Source organism: Petaurus breviceps, unplaced genomic scaffold (assembly GCF_028583685.1).
Source record: "Petaurus breviceps papuanus isolate PSGF00001 unplaced genomic scaffold, PetGlider_PUasm1.0 188, whole genome shotgun sequence".
NCBI lineage: Eukaryota > Metazoa > Chordata > Mammalia > Diprotodontia > Petauridae > Petaurus > Petaurus breviceps.
The window spans coordinates 21209935-21234509 of NW_027185804.1; the positions used below are offsets into that span (position 1 = coordinate 21209935).

Sequence of the window (24575 nt, forward strand, 5' to 3'; positions counted from 1 at the left end):
GATTAGGTGACCTCTAAGGTCAAAATCTGCCATCCTCCGATAATGAGTTTACTTATAGAATGCCAAAGAAATGAACTTCTTTCCTCCCCAGACCAACTGTGGTTCTTCCAAGTACGGTATTTACTAACTAAATGAATATTCAGATTTTGGACTTTTGGTTTCCCTCCAAGCTCCATATCCTTTGGGCAAGTACTCCCACCACTGAAAGGATTTCCCTGACATTTTCCACAGTGTTATTTATGTTGGTGTGCTCCTTAGAGCCAAAACTTAAAGGGACAGTCTTTTTGCCTTCGGTAGATTCTAGGTGCAGGACCAGATTTATGTTGTCTTCTGCATTATTTTTAACAGAGGAAACCCAACTCCTTTACTTTTTTCTTGTCTTCATGGAAGTTTGAAGGAAAAGCTTATTCTTAGTTCTCCTGTCTTTGTAAGACATTTAGGAGGCATAGGAACAAGGTCTACAATTATTAGACAGGTAGCAGAAAGTGGAAAGAATGGGATCAGGAAAACTGCTCTTTTTAAGTAAAGTGAGTATAGATAACTCCAGGCTGAAATGTCACTTCATCAGGTTAACTCTTGAGCTTGTTTAGTGGTTAATTATATATGCCACTTCTTGTTCCTGCCCTTCATTTGTTTTTTCCTCCCTTAAAAAAAAGATTGATACCTTTTAGATGTTAAGTTTATGGCTGAGGAAAGAGAGAGATCAGCTGCTAAACGGAAAGAAGGATAGCTGCATGCTTCTGTTCTTTCATTTGCATCTCTTAAAACCTGCTTACTCTTCTGTCCACTAGTATTTTCACTCAGTGGCTTAATCCTGTTATTAGCTTCCTGAGGATCATGATAAGTGAATAGAAAGTGATCCAAATACATTTCCATAACAGGTCCTAATGTTTATTTAGGAAATTAACCCAGCCATGCACACTCCTAGTTTTTTTTTCTCTTGTGCTCCTCATTTTGTATTTTGTCCAGTATTTGAGCTTTAAAAGTTGGAAGCTATTCCATAGGGCTAATAATTGTTTAACATGGGTGAGTGACTTCATTCACATGATCCAGAAACTGCCCAAACAAAAGTAATAGTATAAAGTCACATTTATGGTTTTCTGGTTGTAATTCTCCATCAATAGCAATATGAAGGAAGGAAATAGAGTTCATATAAGACCCAAAAAAAAGAGATGATATAAGTTAGTACCCTTTTGGTTTTTGCTTTATCATCAATTTTCTGGATCCATAATGTTTTTTCTTTTAAGGAATTTCTAATTGATCATTTTAGCTTCTGTGGTATGATTTTTATCTAGTTCCTAGAATTTACACAGAATCATAAGAAATTTATTTATCCTCAGAAAAGTGTAATGTGGTTTGTTTTACCTTCTATCTTGAAAAAATTTTTTATTACACACATTTCATTGTGTGGAGAGAAACTAGTATTTCTAAATATCCTTAGAAGGTAACCATTCTGCATTTAGTAATAATTCTTAAAATATTGCTTCTTTTCATAGTCTCCATTTCCCCCAGTTCCTATTAATCTGCTATTCCATGATTTCTTCTGCTGTCTTTTAGAAAGAGTTCTTGGTATCATGGTTTTAAATAATTGAACCTTAGATTAATCAGGTTAACTAAAATCTTTACGGGTATTTCATAAAGTACCAGATGTTATCCAGGAGAAGTATACCACAACAAATGGTTGCCTATTTGCTGAAATAGAAATTCAAACACTAATTTAAAACTTGTTCAGACTTTTTATGCTAGGTTTTTTTAAACTAACATTATGGCATGACTCCACAATAAACCCAACAACTCCTGTGAAAATCAATATTGATTACAGTGAACAAAACAAGTAAAGGTTGTTTAATTAACAAAATCTTTTATTGAAATATATTTTGCATGTGTGCTTTTGTCTCCACAGAAGTGGAAAGTAATTGTTATACGTTTAGAAAAACTGTTGTATCTAAGTGATTGAGTTGCTATTAACTTTGAAGCGACATTTTTGTGATTGATATTTTTGTGCTCTGTATGGCCACTGTGAAACAAATTTACATTTGTTTTCTATTAAAATGTTACATAAAAGTGAAACAAAATTAGCTACTATTGCATTAAATACTTCAATGTAAGAATTTCCAAAAATGTGACTACTGAGTGTTATTACTCTAAAATGCATGTTGTATGATTCAGATTGTGACATGAGCATGACATGACTGAAAGTGTGACTCAGAATGTAATGGAAGTAGGATGTTGTGATGTCAGGATGATGGGGATATACTGTGACATTATTATGATTGCTGTACAAGTACTTTCTCGATTGCCATGTAACAAGTAAATATGCTGTAACATCACTACCATGCAATACAGTGAAATTTGACTGCACTAACTCCATGTCATTGTAATTTTTAGAAAATTTAAGCATAGATGCAAAATATATTTGAAAAGAATTCTGCAACCTTCAATGTTATTCACTTGAAGAATATTTTAATAATTCCATTACCTTCTTCCAAATAGTCTGTAAATTCTAAAAATTTCCTTTCATTTAAAATATTTGAACCAAATGTGTTTGGTTTTACTGTCAGAGGTTTCGTATTTTATGTCAAATATCCAGATTTGTTGAATTAGCAGCTTCTAGGTATTTCCCATATCTGCCGAATAGTCTTAGACTTGTCACCTTACCCACTCCAACCACACTATCCACATTCCCCTCTACCCCCAACCGCCAACTTTCTATGAAAACTATTCTGGTGCTGATTTATGAAAAGCAATAAATAACACCTTAATCTTATGGGATCTGGAGAAAAATTGATGAGTGGTATGCTTTCAGAAACAAAACTTCCTCCAAGATAAGATTATATAGTTGGACTTCTACTTTTTAAAGAATCTCACTCAAGTCTTAAGTTTTAGCCTGTGAAAATATTTAGCTGGTTCACTTCTTAAAAAGCTGGTGATGGTTCAGAAGATTACGCCTCCAGACAGAATCTTGTAGGTTGGAATTATGACAGCAAAGTTCATTACAAGTAAGGAAGGCAGGCCAGTTCACCTGCCTTATATGTAATTCTATAGCTTAATCTCTAATATATTTGAATATTTGGGGCTTTTACTATGCATTTGGGGAAAACATGGGCTGGGATGCATTTTATTTTTACACATAACAGATGAGATGGTTTCCAAATTCAATGAATATTTCCTTTTTAATATGTGAAATTACTATGTCTAGTCTCTAAAGGGTTATCACCTTTTCTAGCTTTTTCTGTTTCACAATGCATACTTGCTCAGCTAATGGCCAATAGATAGGAAGTATCAAGGTTTTCCTATTGCTCTGACTGAGAGAATAAGAAAACTTTAAAATCAGAACACCTATAGAATTAACCATTTTTATATCTACCACTAACACTAATTGACTAGGTGAATTTACTCCTTGGGACCAAAAGCCAGAATGTACATTTCTGATTTTCCCTCCTAAGAACACTGAATGATTTTATAAACATATATTATGAAGAATAGCTGGGGACATTCTTGTATAAATCATGCCCTTTCTTTCATCTCTTCCTTTATCTTCATTTTAGATCAAAAAGGTTCGTAGCAAACTGTATTGGCAGTCTGATGAAACCTACAGATACTTCTCAGAATAATGTTTCTAAACGAATAAAACAAAATATGTAGAATTATAAAAAATCAGTTACTGAAAAACAATTACCAAAATATTATTTTTTTAAAGTCAGTGGACCGACCCCAGGTTAAGAATTACTGCTCTAGCCTGAACTTTCAAGGAGGCACAGGCAAGGAAGGAAGATCATGTATTAACTAACCTAATTGGGCCTCATTTAATCAGACTTCATAACTGAATTTTGTAGGAACTCAGGGTCATTTTATCCCTTTGAACCTGTGCAGTTAGTAATTGTTAGTAGCCAATTTTCACGTGAATTTAAGAGAACCATTGCGTTTAACAAAATCGTAGAATATCCTTGGGAATTTGCAATAGCATTTTTAGCCCTATGAGTCTTATCTCTATCAAGGTTCTGAAACTATAGATTGTTTAAAACTAAGAAGCAAGTACCTGGGGTTTTTTAGATGATAAAAATTATTTTTAAAACATTTACTTAAAATTATAAGCCATGGACTTTTTCTCCTCTCAAACTTAAAATCTTCTAATAGTCTCAACAGTTTTGCTGATTACTTCATTTGTGACAGATAAAAATGAATAGGTAGAGAATTAATGAAGAGGTTAAAAAGCAAATATGAGGAATTGTCTTATCTCTTCAGCATGCTGGTCATTTCTCTTTAAGAAAGACTAAGTAAATGAAAACAATGAAATAATTTTCTTCCTTTCATTCTTAGCAGAGAAGCAAATGATTAATTTTAAGACAGACCATACTCCTCTGGTTCAGTCCCTTTATTGTAACCTTGTAACATCTAACAGATTACCATTAAGAAAATAATAGTCCTAAAGTTCTTTCAAAAACTGAAAAGTTTTTGATAAAAAATTTTGATAAATCTTATGTTGCATTTTTGGAATTTAGTAAAAATGTTAAGCGAATCCAAAACATTTTACCTAAATGAAAACTTGGCTAGTAATAAATCATGATAGCTTTATTTTCCTCCCTTTTCTATAAGCAAGGCTTGCAAAAAATTTAAGGCAAATATTTTTATATGTTGAGGGAAATAGTTAATTGGGAATGTTGAATATCATAATGTTGATCTACTCATAATGTCAGTTTCCATGAAACTGACTATATACAATAAAAGCTGAATACTCCATGGCTTGTCTAAGGTAAAGGAACCTAACCTGTTTAGCCTGAGAAAGAGAAGAGTGGGGAAGGGAGAGAGAGGGTGATAGTTGTCTTCAGGTATTTGAAACATTGAAGAAGGATTAGACTAATTTTTTCTTCTCAAAGGGCAAAATTAGAAACAATGGTTGAAAGCTGAGAGAAGTACATTTAGGCTTGATGTAAGGAAAAATTTCATATTGGTTCTATTCTAAGATGAAATCAACTGCCTTGGTAGGTAGTGGGTGCCCTTGATTAGATATGTCAAGTAAAGGCCAGATGACTTCTTGCCATTATCATGAAGATAATCTCTATGCAGTTTGAGGTTGATAGACTCTGAGGGTCACCAAACCTGAAATTCTGTGATCCTATATTGTCATTTGCATTTCATAGGAATTCATTATTCTCAATTATAATTTATGTGATAATCTATAATGAAAGCATGGCTGCTTTTTGGTAAGAAAAAAAAGTCTTGTGAGTAAACATTTATACAGTACTTCAGTGTGTGCAAAGTTTGAACCTCACATACCTGTGAGGTAGCTGCTCTGCTTTAGATGTTCCTGTTTTAAAGATGAGGAAATGAAGGCTAAGAACAGTTGTGATTTGCCAACAGTGGTGCAGTTGTTAAATGTTGACAGGGGTTTCAAATTCAAGTCCAATATTAGATACATTATTAGATCATACCTTAGATCACACTGCCTCTCAGGGTTATCATCATTCAGTACCCCGGAATCAGGCTGACTGGGTATAGTCCAAATTTGGTTTTTGATCTCAGCTAGACGTGCTGTATGCCAGTCCTTTCCCTCTTCTGTGATGTATACCGCCACGCTCTCCATAGCAGCAATTCCAGATCTCTTCTAAAGACTTCTGTACCATCTCCTCCCTTTCAGCAGAGAATTTAGTTATGCTTTGCTGAACAGAGTTAAGGCCACTGGGACTGAGGACTGTCTTTCCTCCCCATTTCCACTCTATCTCAGCCACATCCTCTCCTCCTTTTCTTGAATCTTGAAGATAGAATGGAGTCCTCTTCTTGCCAGCACCAGCTGTTTTACTTTGACCTCTGATCCTCATATCCCCTAGGTGCTTGCCCCTTCAATTACCTCCTCCCCTAATTTTTATTCTCTCCATAACCTTCATTCCCAAATTTGCTTATGTCTGTTCCATCTTTAAACAACCTTTCATTGAACCTGATGCCCATCAAGTTATTTTTCTTGTACCTTTCTTCCCTTTTACAGCCAAACTCCTATAACCAAAATCCATCCACTCTTTATCTTTACTTTTTTACCTCTCATGTCTCAACTCTCTGCAGTCTGGCTTAAATCCTCAGTGAGGTTACCATGATCCCTTTTCATAAATCCAGTGACCTTTTTTCACATTTATTTCTCACTTCCCTGAAGCACATGGCATTGATGACTCCACACGCTTTGTGGGTAACGTTCCCCACTGGCTCTCTGCACACACTCTGTTCACTGGGTTTTCATAACAGCCTTCTGTTGTGGTTCTCTACCTTCTTGTCATACCAATCCTTGCTGTGTTTTGCAAATTCACCATCCATATCCATCCCTCTCTGCATTGGTATACCCTATTCTTCCATCTTGGGTCCTCTCCTCTCTTTACTCTTAATGTTCTCATACGGTCCCATGGATCTTCCATGGATTCAATTGTCATTTCCATGTAGATGACTCCCAAATCTATATCTATACAGCCCTCATCTCTACCTGGAGTTCTGGGCCTGTAGTTCCCTCTCCTGCTTGACATTTCCACCTGGATTCCCATAGGACTCCCAAGCTCAACATGTCTAAAAAGAAGTTCTCATTTCACACCTTATGTTGTCTGTTCTCTCACCCCTCCCCCTAAAAATTTCCCTGCATCATTCTTCTTGTCATTCTGATTTGTAATCTAGGAATTGACATGAATTTACTCTTGTTCATATACACACTCCCCGTATCTTATTTTCCAGTCTTATTGATTCTACCTCCTTAGTGTATTTCATATCTATCTTTTTTTTTTTACCATGACTACCTTAATCTGGGGTCTCATCATCTCATATGGACCATCATTATAGCCTTCTAATTGATTTGTGTCCAATTTCCCCTCTAAATCAGATTCCACACAGATGCCAAATTGATATTCCTAAAACCCAGAACTCCTCTTTTTAAAGTACTTACAGAACACCTTTTCAGGATGATTACATAAACATCATTCCCCCTCATGCACCCTAAACTTCAGTCAAACAGCCTGCTTGCTTTATAAAATGTTCAGTCTTCAGCCTCTGCATATTTATACAAGTTGTCCCCCGTGCCCAGAATGTTCTCCCTCCTCACCTCTGATTCTTGGAACCCTAGATCCTTCAAGACTTAACAAAGTACAGTCTCCTACCAGAGGCTTTCCCTGATTCTCTGTTAGTGCCCCTTCCCCCTTTCATCTCAATGATGTGTGTGTGTACACACATACATATACATACATGAAGTATTATATTATTATACTATATGGCATTACTATACACAGTATTAATACATTACATATAATACACACTATATATAATATATGTATATGTGTGTATATCTATATAATATTTTATTTGCTATTTATATGCTGTTTTCCCCAATATAGTGTAAGGTTCTTGTTGGGCAAAGACTGTTTCCTTTTTGTCTTTATATCCCTAGGACCAGCACAGTGTCTGGCACACAGTAGACACTTAATGTTTTTTGGTTGAATCATAGAATTTTGTAGTTGGAATGGTCCCTGTTGTCCATCTAATCCAAGTCACACCAGAAAACAAATCTCCATCTCAACATTTCTGCTGAATGGTCATCTAGCATCTACAGGAAAATCTCCATTTAGAACAAACCCTCCAGTCCTCGAAACAGCCCATTCCATTTTTGAAGAGTTCCCATTGTTAGAATATCTTGTCTGTGTTGTCCAATCTTAATTTGTCTATTTACATCTGTCTCTCACTCCTTCTGATTTTTCCCTCCAGAACCAAACAAAGCAAGGCTGGGAAAAGTGAAAAAGTCCCAAACTTTCTGGCTGTGAAATTATAAGGATTTAATTTGGTATTCCTTTGTTAGAATTATCAGAGTGATTATGGAAAAGGTTGCATTATTATCTCAGTTATACAGCTACCTTCTCTATTTGACCTTATTGCCCAAAATTCGCCCTGTTCCCTTGGAAAGGCTACAGCTAGTAGAACTAATAGCACTTCAAGTAATTATTTTAAATGTAATTACAGGCACCAATTCGAGAACTATCCTATTTGTCAGATCATTTACTTGTAAAAGAGGAATGTAGTTATCAGTTACTAGATTTATTTTTTCATGATCTGGCTGCTAACATTCAAGTTACTTTACTTCTCCAGTAAATACCTGAAACCTAAAGATCCATTTAGTTACAAAATTAGTCATGAAAGGTAGAAATATAAGCCCAGAGGAATTTGGTGAATCAATCACATATCAGCATCTTCTCTGGAAAGTAAATTAGGGGAAAAGTGCTGAATTACATTCTTTGCAGTGAAGCTCTGTGCTTATTAATAAACATGTTAAAATATAAAATTAAAATAAGCAATGCTTTGGAGGAATTAACACATTTGTCTTAAAGGAAACTTTTTTGTTATAGAACTTACATATTGAGAGAAATATCCCTTTTTGGATCCCTCATCCTTAGTGATTACTGTTACTTTGTTAGTATATCCTTTAGGGTTTTTTGTTTAGTCATTTCAGTCATGTCTGATTTTGTGATTCCATTGAGGGTTTTCTATGCAAAAATTCTAAAGTGATTTGCCTTTTTCCCCTTCATTTTACAGAGAAGAAACTGAGGCAAACAGGGTTAGGTGACTTGGCCAGGGTCATATAGCTAGTAAGTGTCTGAGAACAAGTTTGAACTAAGGATGATGAATTTTCCTGATTCCAGGCCCAGCGTTCTGTCCACTGAGCCACCTAGATGCCCCTTTAGCAAGTCAAAAGGGTTTTTGCCATTTGTACCTTGGCATGGTTTAAAAACTATTACAAAGGAGCTTGTCGATTCTAAAAGAGAAAAAAGTTTACATTTGGCCTAATAACTAAACCAGGTAAGCACAAAAACACACACAGACTGAAGAACAGAAAGAGTACCATATTTGAATTATGGGTGATTATGTAAAATGCCTTTGAGGAACATCCAGAAAACTCAAAACAGCAGTCATTTGTTTTTCCTTCTGTTTCTCTCTCTTTTCTCCTATATTATGTCTACTCTTCTTGGCAGTCTAGTAGTAATTTTTTTTCACCATTCATAGTTAATTTAACTTAAATGTTCTGTCTCAAAATCAGGTATATTATCACAGCACAATTATTCCACTGGAAATGAATTGATAGTGGGAATCATAACCTAGCTTACCTTGCAAATTTCTGAATAATACCATATATAGTAAAAATATTAACTTCACAAAAGTGTCTTCAGGTGACTTGTGTAATGCTTGCAATTATTTTAACTTTGGGAGAAAAGTAATTCCTGTGATACCATTCTGTCAACTATTGTTGATATAGTTTTTGTGTACAGTAGATGGCATAGATTTTTAATTGAACGGAGTTTCAGTCCTAGCTTTGCTATTTATTCCCTGTGTGGCTTTGGGCAAATCACTTTTTAAATATTAATCATTATTTGTGGTTCTTAGTCTTTTGTCCTTTCGGGCTTTTTTTGGGTTTGTTTTCTTTTTCCTTTTAGGCAATTGGGGTAAGTGACTTACCCAGGGTCACATAGCTAGTAAGTGTTTGAGGCTGTATTTGAACTCAGGTCTTCCTGACTCCAGGACCAATGCTCTTTCTACTGCACCACCTAGCTGCCCTTTCCGTTTGTGTTTTAAAATAAAATTTTCCTATTAATTTTTGATAAAATTGTTGGGATTTTGTCATTGTATTTTTAATGAAATTAATGTTAAATGACCTTAATATTTAGTGTTTAGTCTGTTTAAAATTGTCTCTAAACAGCAAAAATAAATAATTATTTTAAATTATTCCTTTCACTGAGGCTTGTTACATGTAAGAATACATATCAAAGTAGAATTTCTACTAATAACCTTTCTTTCCTAAGTGTACTGATGTCACTGCTGCAGTACTATGCACAGTTCAGTCTTGGCTACTGAGTTAATTTATTAAGTACTGCTAAATATAACATTATTGGAATACTCAGCTACACTTATGTTGATCACAGCGTGGTCCCATTGATGAAGAAAGGAGGACAGTACAGGATATTATGAAAGTAATTGTAATGTGTAGTGTGTATAATATGTAATTACATATAATATGTAATTATTTCATAATAGTGCATTGAATAAAAGTATCACAAAGGTAATTAAAATGTTGTTCACAACCAGTTTTAAATTTATTGTATCACCTGTCCTTGATAAAATCTTACTTGCACATGAAAGGTAATATGGAAAAGGTATATTAATTTTCTTTCTGGTTTTATTTCCAGGTGGTGGATTGGCTGTTGGAACATTGCTTCTAATAGGTTCGTATAGAATATGTGATTGAATTATGCCATTCCTCATCACTCTGTTGTGTATAATTTTTAAAATATTTCCCTAAAAAATAAATGCTTTTGTTTTTTACTCTTCTGTAATTTTTCTTAAAGGGTTAATAAGATAAAATAAAATCAGACATGAAGAATTGCTTTAAGAGGTACACAGTATTATTTGTGTATTATCCAAGTTTCATTAGAAAAGGAACCTTATCTTTTTTCTTTTTTTTTTTGCCTTTTGGAGGACAGTTGGGGTTAAGTAACTTGCCCAAGGTTACATGGCTAGTTTTTTTGTGTGGGTGTTAATTGTCTGAGGCCAGAACTGAACTCAGTTCCTCCTGACTCTGGGGCAGGCGCTTTACTCACTGCCACCTAGCCACCCCAAAGGAACCACATCTTACTCATCTTTTAACCTATACAATGCTGTGAATTTAGTAGGTGCTCAATATTTATTCAGTTAAATTGAAGTATCCATCTAAAGTGATTAGACAATTACATCAAAATGTCAAACCCTGACTTTGGCCCATGAACTTTTAAAAATATGTATTATATTTCACTCTAAAATAGTTTAAATTAGTTTAAAAGTCCATTAGACCTTTAATATTTTAGTAAGTAATGTTTGCATATTTAAGATAGAAAATGTGAATGAATTTAGTAGCCAACTGATTAGATGAATTTTGAAATTTTGATATCATGAATTCAGTTTTAGATATTATTTACTTTGTCTTCTGCTGTCTACAGATTTAGAAGAATAATTTGAAAATTCATTAATTATATTGAATTGGTCTTTTATTGACAAGACTAGCACTTAAGACCTTCTGCCTTTTTTTTTTTGTAATTGTACACATAGAACTTTGGAATTGATCACCTGTCCTAGCTTTCCACACATTATTACAGGAAACCCTTCTAGATCATACTGGCAGATCAACATCCATTGTCTGTTTGAATACTGCCAAGGATAGAAAACACACTGATTTTCTAGGAATCCTGTTCTGTTGATAAATGAATACTTTTGCTTTCTTTGTGTCATCAGTTAAGATTACACTGTTTCCCAAGTAGCATTCCCAAATATTTATTCCTTCCTTCTTATTTTTCTTTATATTAGATATTCTTTAGTACTTCAATGAATCTCTGATTTTATCAGTGAAGCTTCATTGGTACAGATCCACTTGTTTTCATCCTATATGCTTGTTGTCCTTACCTTTAAGCCATAAATCCTCCATAGAGAATCTGTACCAGAGCCCTTTCTCTCTGTCTCTTTTAGTATTTCCTGAATGCCAGTTCAGCACTTGGCCCGTCCCCTCTTACTATATGACTGGCTTTTCTCCTTTTCTGATCATGCTTGTCCTCAGTGATATATTCTCTATTATTTCTTGCAACCAGGAGCCCATATCCACCACCCATATACATTTTTCCATTGCTTTTTAGTCACCTACAATTTTAATTCTTTTGAGATCATTTTGGGCCATCTTTGTATTTGTCCTCATCCTATCTTAATCTAATTCCCTAAGAGGACTCCCTCTGCAGTGTTCATTTTCATTGTCTGTATAAGGTAAGTATATACTAATGGGTGAGCTCCATAGGCTCTATGTTCTACTGCATATCATCCTCTGAACAATGGGCATTCTTCATCTACTTGGCTTTTGCTAAGTGATAGACCAAACCATTTTTAGTGATTATGACTCTCTTCCAGAAGGCTCTGCAGTATTTGGGGGCTTGATGTAATCATCACAATGTTGTCACTCAACAGGAACATCTAGAACATCTAGTGTCTATAGGGAAAGCCTGCTTCTGCTCAAATTCTGTACTGAATCTCTTTAATAGCAATGGTGGACACCAATGGGGAGGAAACATTTCCCTTTTTTATTCTTCTCTTAATATTAATGATCACAGGATTGTCAAGTTTATCCCTATTGTTAATTACTTCAAAGAATCTTGTAGAATTTTAAATATGCTTGGAGGTGAGCATTTAAGGTCATAGTTTGTGCTATCAAGTAAAATGCTTGATTTTTCATCAAGCAGTAAAATAGTCAGACAGTCTTGTTAGTCAATCAGTAAGCATTATGCACATACCTGCTATAGGCCATACACTGCACTAACTTTTGGGAATCCAAAGAAAGTTAAAAGACAGTCTCTGCCCTCGAGGAGTTCACAGTCTTTTGGGAGAGACAACATGGAGACAACCTATGTACAAACAAGCTATATACAAAATAAGTAGGAAATAATGAATAAAGAAAAGGACATGGGGGCAGGGGGAAAGAAAGAAATTGGGAAAGTCTTTAAAGTAATGTTACATTTCTTCCATTTTCATCTTTTTATGTTCTTGGGAAGTCTTTATTTAGGGATTTCACCTGTTTTCTTTAAATTGTTTTTTCTTTTCATTTTCACTATTTTATTAGCCTTTTCCTACTGATATGTTTTTTTTTTTTACCATCCTTTTTGTCCAAGTTATATTTTCCAAATGTATTTATCTTTTGTACTAAAGTTTCTCTGACCTCTATCCTTGTCAAGAAGGTCAAGTATTTGCAATAGAAAATCATTTTTAGACTCCTTTGGTCTTCTCATTATGGGAGTTAATTTATAGTGATTAAATTTCTATGTGAAATTATTATAGTTGGTGTTGATATCCTTTCTTTTATCCATTTCCCCATTTTCAGCATCAGTAACTCATTTAAGTAGGTCAGGACAGAGTTGTTTTTAATTAAAAACAGCTACATACTAATTCTTATTTTTGTTCTAATATGGCACTAGTCATTCAGAAATGACTCAGAATGGTAAAAGTTCCATTATATTCCAATAGATTATAAGCTTCTTAGTGAAAAGAAATGCTTTATTTTTGTCTTTTTATCCCGGGACATAACACAGGTCCTGGCTCATTGTAAATAGTTAGCAAATACTTTTCTAATTGAGATGTCATTTCTTGTCTTTTGAAATATATTCCATTTTTGTGGTGTTATTTGGTGCTTACCATGTCTTAATGCTTTTTTATTATATTCTCAAAGAAAGCATTTATGAATAGTGAGACTTCTGTATAATCCACAAGCCTTTAGCCTCTCACATTCCTTAATCTTGAACCATTTTCAAAAAACAAATCTTTCATCTTCCCCACCTCTGCCTACCTTTGCATTGCAGGCACTGAGTACCAAAGTATACATTGATTTAATTTGAAGGTTCTTACTGAATTCCTTGTTGAGTTGTTGTTTTTTTTTACTTTTTCTTCTTCATCTTCTGCAACAGTTACTGGCATATAAGCTCCTTTTGCTTCCATGACACTGTTTCTCAAATATTTACTATGAGTACTGCAATACGAGATTACCAAATGTCCCATAAAATGATGTTTCTTATTGCCTTCAAATGCATGGGGAAAAAAAAAACTCTTCCATCTCCCTTACTTGCCTCTTTAACAAGAATTTCTAAACAGCCCTTCTACTTAGGAGCAATTCCTTTCTGTCTTTTTTCATTTATAGCAACAAGGTCAAGACTGATAGTAATTCACTTCCAGTAGTAGTATTGCTGAGAGGTGGCATGGTCCGGAGGCTAGAGGATAGAGATCAAGCCTTGGATTTGGGAAGACATGGGTTCAGCTTGTACCTGTGACATGTGCTGATTATGTAACCCTGAGAAAGAGGGATTTTTTTTCAGTGAGAGTTCCTAATGTCAGTGAAATCATAGGTCTGTCCCAAAAGAAAAAAAGAGAACATATCTATTTTGTTGTCATTGGACAAGAATTTTGTAGTTTAAAATATCAGTATCTCAGTCAGTGTTTACAGAATGTCCAAAAATTATGATTCTTCATGCCAGCTAGCCCCTTTTTCAGAGCCCAGGGGTCAGGAAAGACCTCATGTGTTTGGTGGCCTTAAGTGGAGACCTTGAAAGAGGCTGTGGATTCTAGGAGATAGCACATTTGAGGCACAGGGAGTGCCTTTGTGAAGGCAAGACTACGTGTGAAGGACAGTGGCTAAATCACAGACTGTATGAATGGGAGTGATGGCTCATAAGTCTGAGGAGGTAGGCTGGAACCAGGTGTGAAGGGCTTTAAATTCCACATAGAGGAGTTCTAGCCAGCAGCTGGTGGTACAGTGCATAGACTGTGGGCCTGAATTCAAGTTTGACCTCAGGTACTCTCTAGTTGTGTGAGGAAGTCACTTAAACTCTGTTTTATCAACTGTAAAATGGAGATAGCAATAACTCCTATCTCCCAAGGTTCTTGTGAGTATTAAATGAGATAATATGTGTAAAAGCATATAGTAGCGGCTGTATAAATGGTTTCTTGCCCTACCCTTTGTTTTAAGATCTATATCAGGGGTGGGAAACCTGTAGCCTCGAGGCCACTGGGTCCTCACATATGTGTGGCCCTTTGACTGAATCCAAACCCCTTAATAAAAGGATTTGTTCTGTAAAACTTACATTCGGGCCACACCCAAGGACCTAGAAGGCCACATGTGGCCTCAAGGCCCCAGGTTCCCCACCCCTGGTTTATACACTGATCACGGACATCCTTGATGAAAGTATGAAAAGGAATCAGATAGGCCTTCACAGATATTTTTCTTTGGTAAACTACACTTCTATAGTAACATTTGTCTGAGAGATGAAAAGATTACTTAATGATTTTTTTAAAATCCCATTCAAACCAATCAGGATTAAAGTTATCCTAAGACAAATTTCTATCTTATCCTTAATGCCTGTAGTTATAGGATACTCTAATCCTTTAGTTACATTTAGATGCCACATAGGTGGTGAGATGTCTTAGCAGTGAGCCTGGGTTGTACCTAAGTTGTACCAGTGATGCATATACCCTTCCATTCTCTCAGACTGGAGAGGTTCTGAGTGTGGTACCAGCCCAGACTATGTGCCTTCTGAGTACTGTCCCAGCTAAACACAGGGAAACTTATCACCAGAAGGTTGGCCACAAGCTCAGTGAATTTCACCAGTCAGAGTAAATCAAGATATAATGCACTTCAATAAGTATCTATTGTGTCTGCTATGTGCAAGGCCATGTTCTAGGTCCTGTGGATATAATAATAAAAGGAAAATAACCCCTGCACTCAAGAAGGTTACATTCAACTAGAGAAATATGATTTGATAAGCAAATGAAAAAATGATTTGGGTTTGGGGCTGGGGAGAGCACAGTCACTGTACACACACACACATGCATACACACACACACGCACACACGCACACGCACGCACACACACACAACCCTTTTAAAGTTTGCAGAGCACTTCACATAATGTATCTCACTTGATCTTCACATTGCCCTGTGAAGTCCTGTGGCATTATTCCCTACATTGTGTAGATGACAAACTGTGGTGTAGGTCAAGTACCTTGCCCAGGGTCACATGCTGATAGGTGCCAGAGGTTGTGTTCGGATTCCAATCTCTCCTAACTTGAAGAGCTTCCTGATTCTTTACTCATCCATATTGTGTTCTCTAAGATGCCCATCACCCTAGGAACAGAAGCATTGTGATCTGTATCTGTGTACAGACTACCCACCCTGACGCCACTGATGAAATAGATTAATAAATAGAGGGAAGGTAAATTAGTTTAAAAAGAATTGAGAAGTGAAATACATATACATAATAACATGTACCTACTTGACTGAACCTATGGCTAATCCCTCCCTAACTGCAGATGGCAGCTCACCCTGTAGGCATATTCTCCCATAAATCCTTCACAGAGGGTTCACACAAGGTGCTGGATGGAGGCCTTCCTCTAAATCTCTTAATTTGTACTGTAAGGACCATGGGTACACAGAGACTGTCCATCAGCCAGCTCTCCTGGCTATAGAACTAGCCCACCTTTTTTTCCAGTCATAGATCTTTGATGACATTCTCTTTACAGCTGCTTCTGTGCAGTTCTTTATTGGTATGTTCTTGCACACTCCTACCATGTGCCTTAATTTCCCTTTGGAATTATGACTTACAGTCACAGAACATATTAGAAATGTTTTCATTTTGTCTTGGGTAAGAACAGACCTTTGATTTTATCAGTATAAAGAACTCTCTTCTACAAGAATGCCCGCCATCAGTGTCGATTGGCAGTTCATCTATACTTTAATAGTCTTAGTCAGGGGTGGAGACCCTGCAGCCTCAAGGCCACGTTAGAAGCTCACTTGCGTCCCTTTGACTGAAAACAAATGCCTGATCTTAGTTATTTGGAACCAGAAGTTTAAGAGACTTGCTGATAAGTCTCTTATTTTTCATATTTTTTAACTCAATTTTTCACAGGCAGAATTTAAAACCAAGTCTTACTCGCTCTAAGACTGGCCCTCTATCCACTCACTAAACCATGCTGCTCTTAAAAAGAATGAACTTTTGTTTCAGGGAAAAGCATTGCACAATTTCCCAAAAACTGTCAAAGCTCTTGTCTTAATGACTTGTGTACATGTATTTAAAATCTCTAAGTATTTTTTCTTGATAATTAAATTTTATATACATTTCTGATTTTACCTATATAAATCAATCTACCCAAACTGGTAAATTTGACCTTTGTTTCCCTTTATTTTGTTTGGTCTGTGACAGATACACTTATCAATTGGGAAAGTAATGCAGGTAGAAAAAGCATTGCCTTTTTTTTTTTTACATACAAGAGCCCCTGTAAATTATTCTAAAGCTCTGTGAAATCCCCTTGAAAACTTAAACTATTGGTCTTGGACTTGGGAAAGATTATATTAATGATTAATTGGACTCATACATATAGTGACATTTTTAATGTACTAAGGTTTGGGTTTTTTTAATCTTATGTCAACTGTACCTTTATTGCTAGTTAAGAATACTTTCAATGATTCTATTTCTACAAATCAATATAATTGTAGTATTGTTACTTATAACTATTGATAATGGCTTTGCTGTGTTTTCTTTCGGCCATATTTTATGCTGTTTCTGTATTCCTAGCATATGAAAGCTGCAAAATGCAGCTGACATGCCTGCTACTTAAAAAGATATTGTCTCCTCCACATGCTTTTATTGTTGTTTTTGATATTTTGAATATGAATGAGAGGAAGAATTTTTATGCAAATAGTTTTTTCTCTGATTAAGTTTCTAAGGATATTTAGAAGGATATTAGGCAACTGAATTTTTATTAATATCTCAAAGTAACTAGATTTCGCCTTTAAAAATCCATTGGGAAGGCATCAGTAAAACTTTTTGTTTTTAAATGCTTACAAGTTTTTGCCCTTGAGTGTGTATGTATGTATGTGTAAAAGGGGGAAAGGAAAGATTTGAAGTAGGGCAGAGGAAGGGCTAGTATAGTCAAGCATCAAGTCATAGGGAATTAAAGAGACTGTTTTAACCTGTGGGTAGAGTAGGACATTCCTTGTTTATACATTTTTCTATTTCAGAATATATTGAAATCAAGAATTGTCTTCAAATGCAATACTTACCCTTTGGGAGTCAATCAAACAATGGAAAGAAACCATGATACTTTATCCTATGTTTAATATCTTACCAGACACCTCTACTTGATAGATCAAGGAAAGGGGATCCCTTTGCTCTTAGCTGGCAAAGGGATTTGATAGTTTTTTTTATTTGACCATCAAGATCCCATAGGGAAAAAAGAGGTGTGACAAATAAAAGGGAAGAGACAGAACACCATAAAATATACCAAATTGAATCGTTCATGCCAATTCCTGTAAGGAATGGTATGTTAGAAAGAACACTGAATTCGGAGTTCAAGGACCTTCATTCAGGTTCCAGAAATGCCACTTGGCTTCTTTGTATGAGCATTTCTCTGGATCTAATTTTCCGCAATTGTAAAATAAGGGGGTTGGCCTAGCCCTTTCAGTGCAAAAGTTTCACCTTTGATTCCAAGGCCTTAAAGGAATTAAGTTAGATCCACGATGCCACAATGTGAGAAACTCTTGTATGGTATTTAACACTAGGCCATATTCATTCATTATATCATTGTGAGACTGAAGAACTAAGCTTGTATTTTAGACCCAAGAAATAATAGTGCTGTCCAAGAAATACTATATCGTTTGTTTATCTGCATATGTTTAGTAGTCAGTCAATAAGCACTTATTAAAGTTCCATGTGCCAGACCCTATGCTAAATGCTAGGGATGCCAAAGGAGGCAGAGGGCCCTTCTTTCTCTCAAGGAGCTCACAAACTCATAGGAAATGCCTGAGGTTTCCCCAAAGCAGAATGTAAGCTCTTTGATGACAAAGATCATTTCATTTTTAAATTAGTATCTCCAGTGCCAGCCCCAATGTAGGTACTTAGTAAATGCTAATTGAAAGAAATGATTGTTTTTTGAGTTATTTTGTGGACTGAGGGAGAAAGTTAGATAAATATAGATTTTGAAGATTTTGATTGAGGTGCACAACACCTACTTCACAACATATGCATACAAAATGCTACATGTTCTAAAATTATTCCTTTATTTCTTTTACAGAGGAGGACAAATACAATATTTATTCCAATTTGCTCTTCAAGTATTTCTTGGCTGAGGGAATAGTCTGTGGGCATACTTTGTTGGTTGCCTCTGCTAAAGAAGACCCTGATGACATTTTACAGGTATGGGAAATACTTCTTTAATGAGTAAAAATACAAAGATTATGTATGAATGTGTGTCTTTGAGCATATCGATTTTTAAATTAGCCTTTCATGGTTCAGTCTAGATTTAGAACTACTAGGAGTAGAAAGCCAGGAAAGTTGGTGAATTGTCAAGATTTGACACTGAGAGTTAGCGGCCAGTCTGATCCTGTAACCAGCGCCCTCTGAGCGCCACTTTAGTTCTACCGCATTGGTTGTTTTAGAAAATGTCTATGTTTAATGCACTTGGAGGTTTTTAAACTAATAAAAAAAATCACATCGAGCACATCGTAGGTACCTCAAAACATTTTATTGGCTTAACTTTTCCAACATTTTCTTTTTTGTATTATCCTATTATTCCCTTCTCAGTTTCACTCATACTTTTGATGTTTTTATAATTTTTCTCAGTACCATAGTAATAAATAATGAGTCTCATGAAACTTTAATCAGATTTTCTTTACCTTTGAAGAGCAGTCCTTACATTTGAAGTGTTCAGAAATTTACTAACTTAGACAACAACATTCATGTTGGTAGACCACTTATTTTATTATTGAGGAATCCTTTTACTTGGACTAACATAGATGTCTTTTGACTAAGAATATATTCTACTGTCATTATGTCCATTATGTTTTATCTTGTGCACTTAGAAAGAATGTATTCCTGATGACATGATATAATTGCTGCCATGAAAATCTAATAGTCCTGAATAGTAGGTTTTCTTTATGTAACATAAAAGATACCCTGTAGCAGTTGGAAGTTTTTATTTGTTCTGTTTATAACATACAGCTTGAAAGATATTCATATTTAATTAGAAAATGCCATTTACATGATAATTTTATACTTGTCAAAAAATGTATTCAGTGTCACTGAGTTTTCTAATGATTAGAAAAGTAGATTTGACCTTTTTGAATAGCAACTATGGTATTTGGGCATTTCCAAAAAAAAGAAAAAAATCCCTTTTTTAAACCTGTGATTTCACTGGTAAGCAGCTTCTTGTGAAGACACTCCCTTTATGATACCTATGCATATCTTCAGCTGTTCCACAGCTTGTAGACTTAATGTTTCCGGGAACCCTGAGAGGTTAAGTGATTGGGCTAAAGTCACACAACCAGAATGTTATCAATGGCAGCCTCTTTTGACTTGGTGTATAATTATTTTTCCTTACTTATATCCACTTAAATTTTCCTTTTTTGTGGGGGAGGGGGGAAAGTCAGGGCAATTGTGGTTAAGTGACTTGCCCAAGGTCACATGGCTAGTAAATGTTAAGTGTCTGAGGTCAAATTTGTACTCAGGTCCTCCTGACTCCAGGACTGGTGCTCTATTCACTGCACCTCCTAGCCCCCATCCACTTAAATTTAAAATTAATTTCAATTATTAAATCAATGTCTCCAGTTCCTACATAGAATACTAATGTGCCTACTATTTAAAATAACTTTAAAATAATATTGCTGTCTTACGTACTGTAAAGCTGTCTTTTTGAAAGTATATGGCTTCAAGGGAAAATGGTTACAATGGAGGGGAAGAACAGGAAGGCAAAAAGGGAAAACCTTATTCTCAATGAATTCTCATTGAAAACTAGCAGCTTTATGTAATGTGACAATTTTATATTAAGAAAACTATGTTATGCTAATAACCTGGCTTTATAAAATATTTAGTGTCAATATATCCAACATTTTAATAATAATAACATTTATTACCATTATGCAAACATTCTCACAACTGAGTGACCAAAACAGAGGCATTAGCAGTGTTTACAAATACGGTAAAATCATGAAATCCAGTAATTGCTCTGCTTTAATTTTATGATATATGATGGGGAGTTTCCTGAACCTATAACCAAGACAAATATTGCTGATACAAGGAAGGGGAAAAGACAACCTTATAGACCATAATTATCTTAAAACTGTGTATAACTAAAAGACAAGTAGAGGATAAAAAGCCCCATCAGCTGCCTAAGATATATTCTATTACCACCCAGCAATTTATCCATCATCCTTTGGAAACATATTCGTGCCTATTGTAGTCAAAGCTCCTTCAGGAAGTCAGCATTAAGTTGTTACACTGAAAAATTACACCCCTGTAGAAAATCCTATAGAACAATATACATGTTTTTAAAAAGCATTTTAAACACATATGCTGAACATTTTTTTTCAGTTAATACATTTTATTTAAAAGAGTACTTATGGACCTCTTAAGTGTATGTATCATAATAACTATTCATAGGAATGGAACTGCTATGCTGTGCCTCAGAAAGTAAAAACTGCTTACATCTTTCTGAATACTTTTAAATTTGTCATTGTGTAAACTGTTGTTTCACTAACAAATAAATAATATTAACATTAAAATGTACTTCTTTGTGAATGAAAACAAGAATAAGAATTTTTTTCTCCCTTTCCCCATAATTTAGTATTATAATGCTAGAATAAACATAATAGGACCATTTATTACTTGTTGGAGTATGTGTGTTTTTAATGGGAAGCTTAATGTGCTTAAAACACAATTAAGTGGACAATACTACTATTCCAGAGTATATCTGTAACTGGTATTGAAAATAAATTTATAATATTGTTAATAATGGCTCATCAAAATAAGTTAGGTAAAAACATCTAAATTTTTGAGGAAAAAATGGAAATTATTGCTCTGAGGCCTATGCTGCCATATTTCTTGATTTATTGATTATGCCAAGTCTAATGGCAAATATGATTAAAACAAAGTAGGAGGCTAGCATGACATTAAGTGATCTGAAACTGTTTTTCAAAAGTGTAAACATAGACCAGGGGTGGGGAACCTGTGACCTCCAGGCCAAACTTGAAGTTTGGATTCAGTCAAAGGGCCACACTTGAGGATCTAGAGGGCTACATGTAACTTTGAGGCCATAGGTTCCTTACCCCTGATGTAGACCAAGTATATCCTTGCCAAAAGTCATGATGTAAGTATAACTTGGTTGTTAAATGAATTCTTACTTTGTTCGTAGTGTTTTTCAGAATCAAAGAAATGTTAAGTAAATATTTGAAATTTAAAGTCAGTTGTCACAGAATTTTATATCTTTAATATAAAAAAATAAGAACTTATAAAACATTGATAATATATTCTTCCAGGATTCATAGAATATATGTTATATATTTTGATCTGTAAGCAGATATTCTCTTAATACTCTTGCAGTTATTGAATTTTTACTGTACTTTACCAAATTTAATTTGAAATCCTTTATAAAAGTTAATAGTCTAATGAAATAAAATGTATAAAATACCTGAAAAGTTTTTCAGGGCCATAAAGACATGTTTAGTGCCTTTAAGTAGAAATTACTAGTAATGCTCTAGGCTATTGAAAGTATAATTTCTCTCAACAATACCTATTAAGAGACATGTGAAATGAAGTGCCTGCTTTGTACAATGCCCTTAGGTAGGTGCTGGACAAATAAAAAAAAACAGGAGAAAAAAAAGTTCCTGCCTTCAAGGTGGTGATCTACTAGGGAGGGGGGAGAGGTTAAAGCATGTAATCAGACAATCATGTATTCAGGGAGAGAATACCCATAACAACAGTGATATGGACAGATAGTACTTGAGCCGAGCCTTGAAGGAAGAGAGGCTCCCAACATATGAAGGTGAAGAGAACACGTGGCCTTTCCATAGTCCCACAGCAGCCTGGCTTCCTGGCTGGTCGTCACACAAGGTGCTGCATCTCCTGTGTCCCACCCTTTCTTTACACTGGCTCTCTGCCCACCCTCCCCCATGGAAATGCTCTCCCTCTTCTCCCCTCTCAGAACCCCTGCTGTCCTTCCAGATTCAGCTCAAAGGCCCAAAGCATAGAGCCTCCTCCCCAGCTCTAGTGTTTTCTACTCTAAAAAAGTTTTGTCTAGAAGCTGTATGTCTTGTGTGTGCCTGTTACATGCCATCTGCCCCGTTAGAACGTAAGGCCCTTGAGTAGGTTTGAGCACAGTACCTGCTACGTGGGCAGTGTTTAATAAATGCTTATTGATTGCTTGGTTGGTGTACAGAGACAGAGAGGCCCAGCCAGTGAGCCAGTTTGGGCCAGTTCGCTGGAGGCAGATTGTACTGGAAGAGGTTTAGTGTGCCCATGACCAGCCTTAGACTTGGTGCTCCAGCTTCATCTTTTCTTGTGTCACGCCACATGATGCCTTCAGCATCATTTCTAACCCTTCTAATGCTTTACTTTGTTATAAGCATTCTCTGCATCCAGCCTCAATGTCATATCCAATAGCAGGATGTTTTTTCCATAGTTTCCAGCCTTTTAAAACTTTAGAAATGATTGGTGATGTTTACTATAAAAGTCACAACTGTTTTCGTTTGTGTACATCCTTTGACCAAAGTCCATTCAGTAAGTTTAACTAGTGCATATGTGGCATCTTCCATAGCTTGTTTCAGGGCACCCAAAAGAGAGGCTGATCAAAGGCTTAGCTGACGAGAAGACTGTCCTCCATTTCAGTATCTGACATTGAGTCTGCACTGGAAAGCACTAGAGCCTGTACACTTTTCCATGTTTACAGCACTTGTTGAGCCAGTTCCGGAAACTGGCTGTTTGACCCTGGTGTTTTATTCTTGTTTTTAGGCCACTTGTGAGAGAGCTTATTTAAAATTCTGAACCCTTCTGTGGCAGCCACAGTGTTGAAGTTCTTTGGCAACTGAAATCTAAGGAAAAGCGCTATTTCCACTGACCTACATTCTTGGCCAAGTTTGTAAGATGACATGTGCCTAATTTGCCAGTAAAGAAATACAGCATGAGCTATAAACACAGCCATGATAGAGAAGTATAAGGAAGGGGAAAAAACCATCCTGTAGCTGTCTGCTCTTTAGAAGTGGGGAGAGAAGAGATTTCTGCCATTGCTCTTGCAATCTCCTTGGCATTCAGAGGATTGTCTATAAAACAAAGGCAAACATGGAGAAATATTGCCCACATTTTGGAGGAAGGCTGCAAGTGAAAGAATGCTTGAGTCTCTAGAGTTTTAGAGCTAAAAGGGACTTTAGAGATCATTAGTTCAATCCTCGCCTCTTCTAACCCCCTTGTTTCACAAATGAGAAAAGCAAAGCCTATAGGAGTTAGGTTACTAGCCTAAGGTCACCCAGCTAGTGGATGGCAGATTTGGATTTGTGCAATGGTCTCCTGGTTCCTTGGCTAGTGTTCTTTTCATCATACCACACTGACCCCTCTATTTACCTAAGGGAATGAATAGTCTAAGATCTTATCAGTTTTTTAGGATTCCAGGCCTAAAGATGACTTTATTTGGAAACTATAAAACATCATCCACATCAACTATAAAATAGCTAATTATTACCATACCTTGGGGGGAAAAAATCAACAAGATAATTCAAACAAAGGAAACATACCAAAAATATTTTTTCTTAATGTACAGCATTTCATTACTTCATCATCTGGAAAAAAATAATGTTTAAGTCAAAATCAAATACTAGATATATCCAAAATATATTTTCTTCCTCCTGAATACTCTAATTCTTTCTTAAGGAAAAGCACATCGAGATTCTAAAATTACAGGTAACAGCCAGGAAAGACCCAAAGGGTAATACTTTCTAGTCAGTACCTCCAGCCCTCAAAGAGTGATTATCCCATTAAATGAAGCAGTAGAGGATGTCATGAAAAGAGAATGGTAGCATACCATCAAAGGTCACAGGTTAAATAGAAAAGCTGCGAAGTTTTATGATGGACAAAAGGATAAACTTCACTTTCACAAATCCCCAAGGTAGAAAAGGCAGTCTTCTCTAGCTAAAGGTTCAGTGATCCCTGTGGTAGCTGGCATTTCATTCCTGAAAATCCACATTTTGTCAAG

At 35.6% G+C, this 24575-nt stretch overlaps 1 protein-coding gene across 2 annotated transcripts in view; it reads left to right on the plus strand.

Moving 5' to 3' along the window:
* The window catches only part of ELP4 (elongator acetyltransferase complex subunit 4), a 249116-nt gene that overhangs the window by 1050 nt on the left and 223491 nt on the right, over nt 1-24575 (plus strand). For both annotated transcript variants that reach the window (XM_069091355.1, XM_069091357.1), the window contains exons 2-3: nt 10197-10232; nt 18633-18754. In XM_069091355.1, the coding sequence (XP_068947456.1) occupies nt 10197-10232; nt 18633-18754 (158 nt within the window). The remainder of the gene's footprint in view (nt 1-10196; nt 10233-18632; nt 18755-24575) is intronic.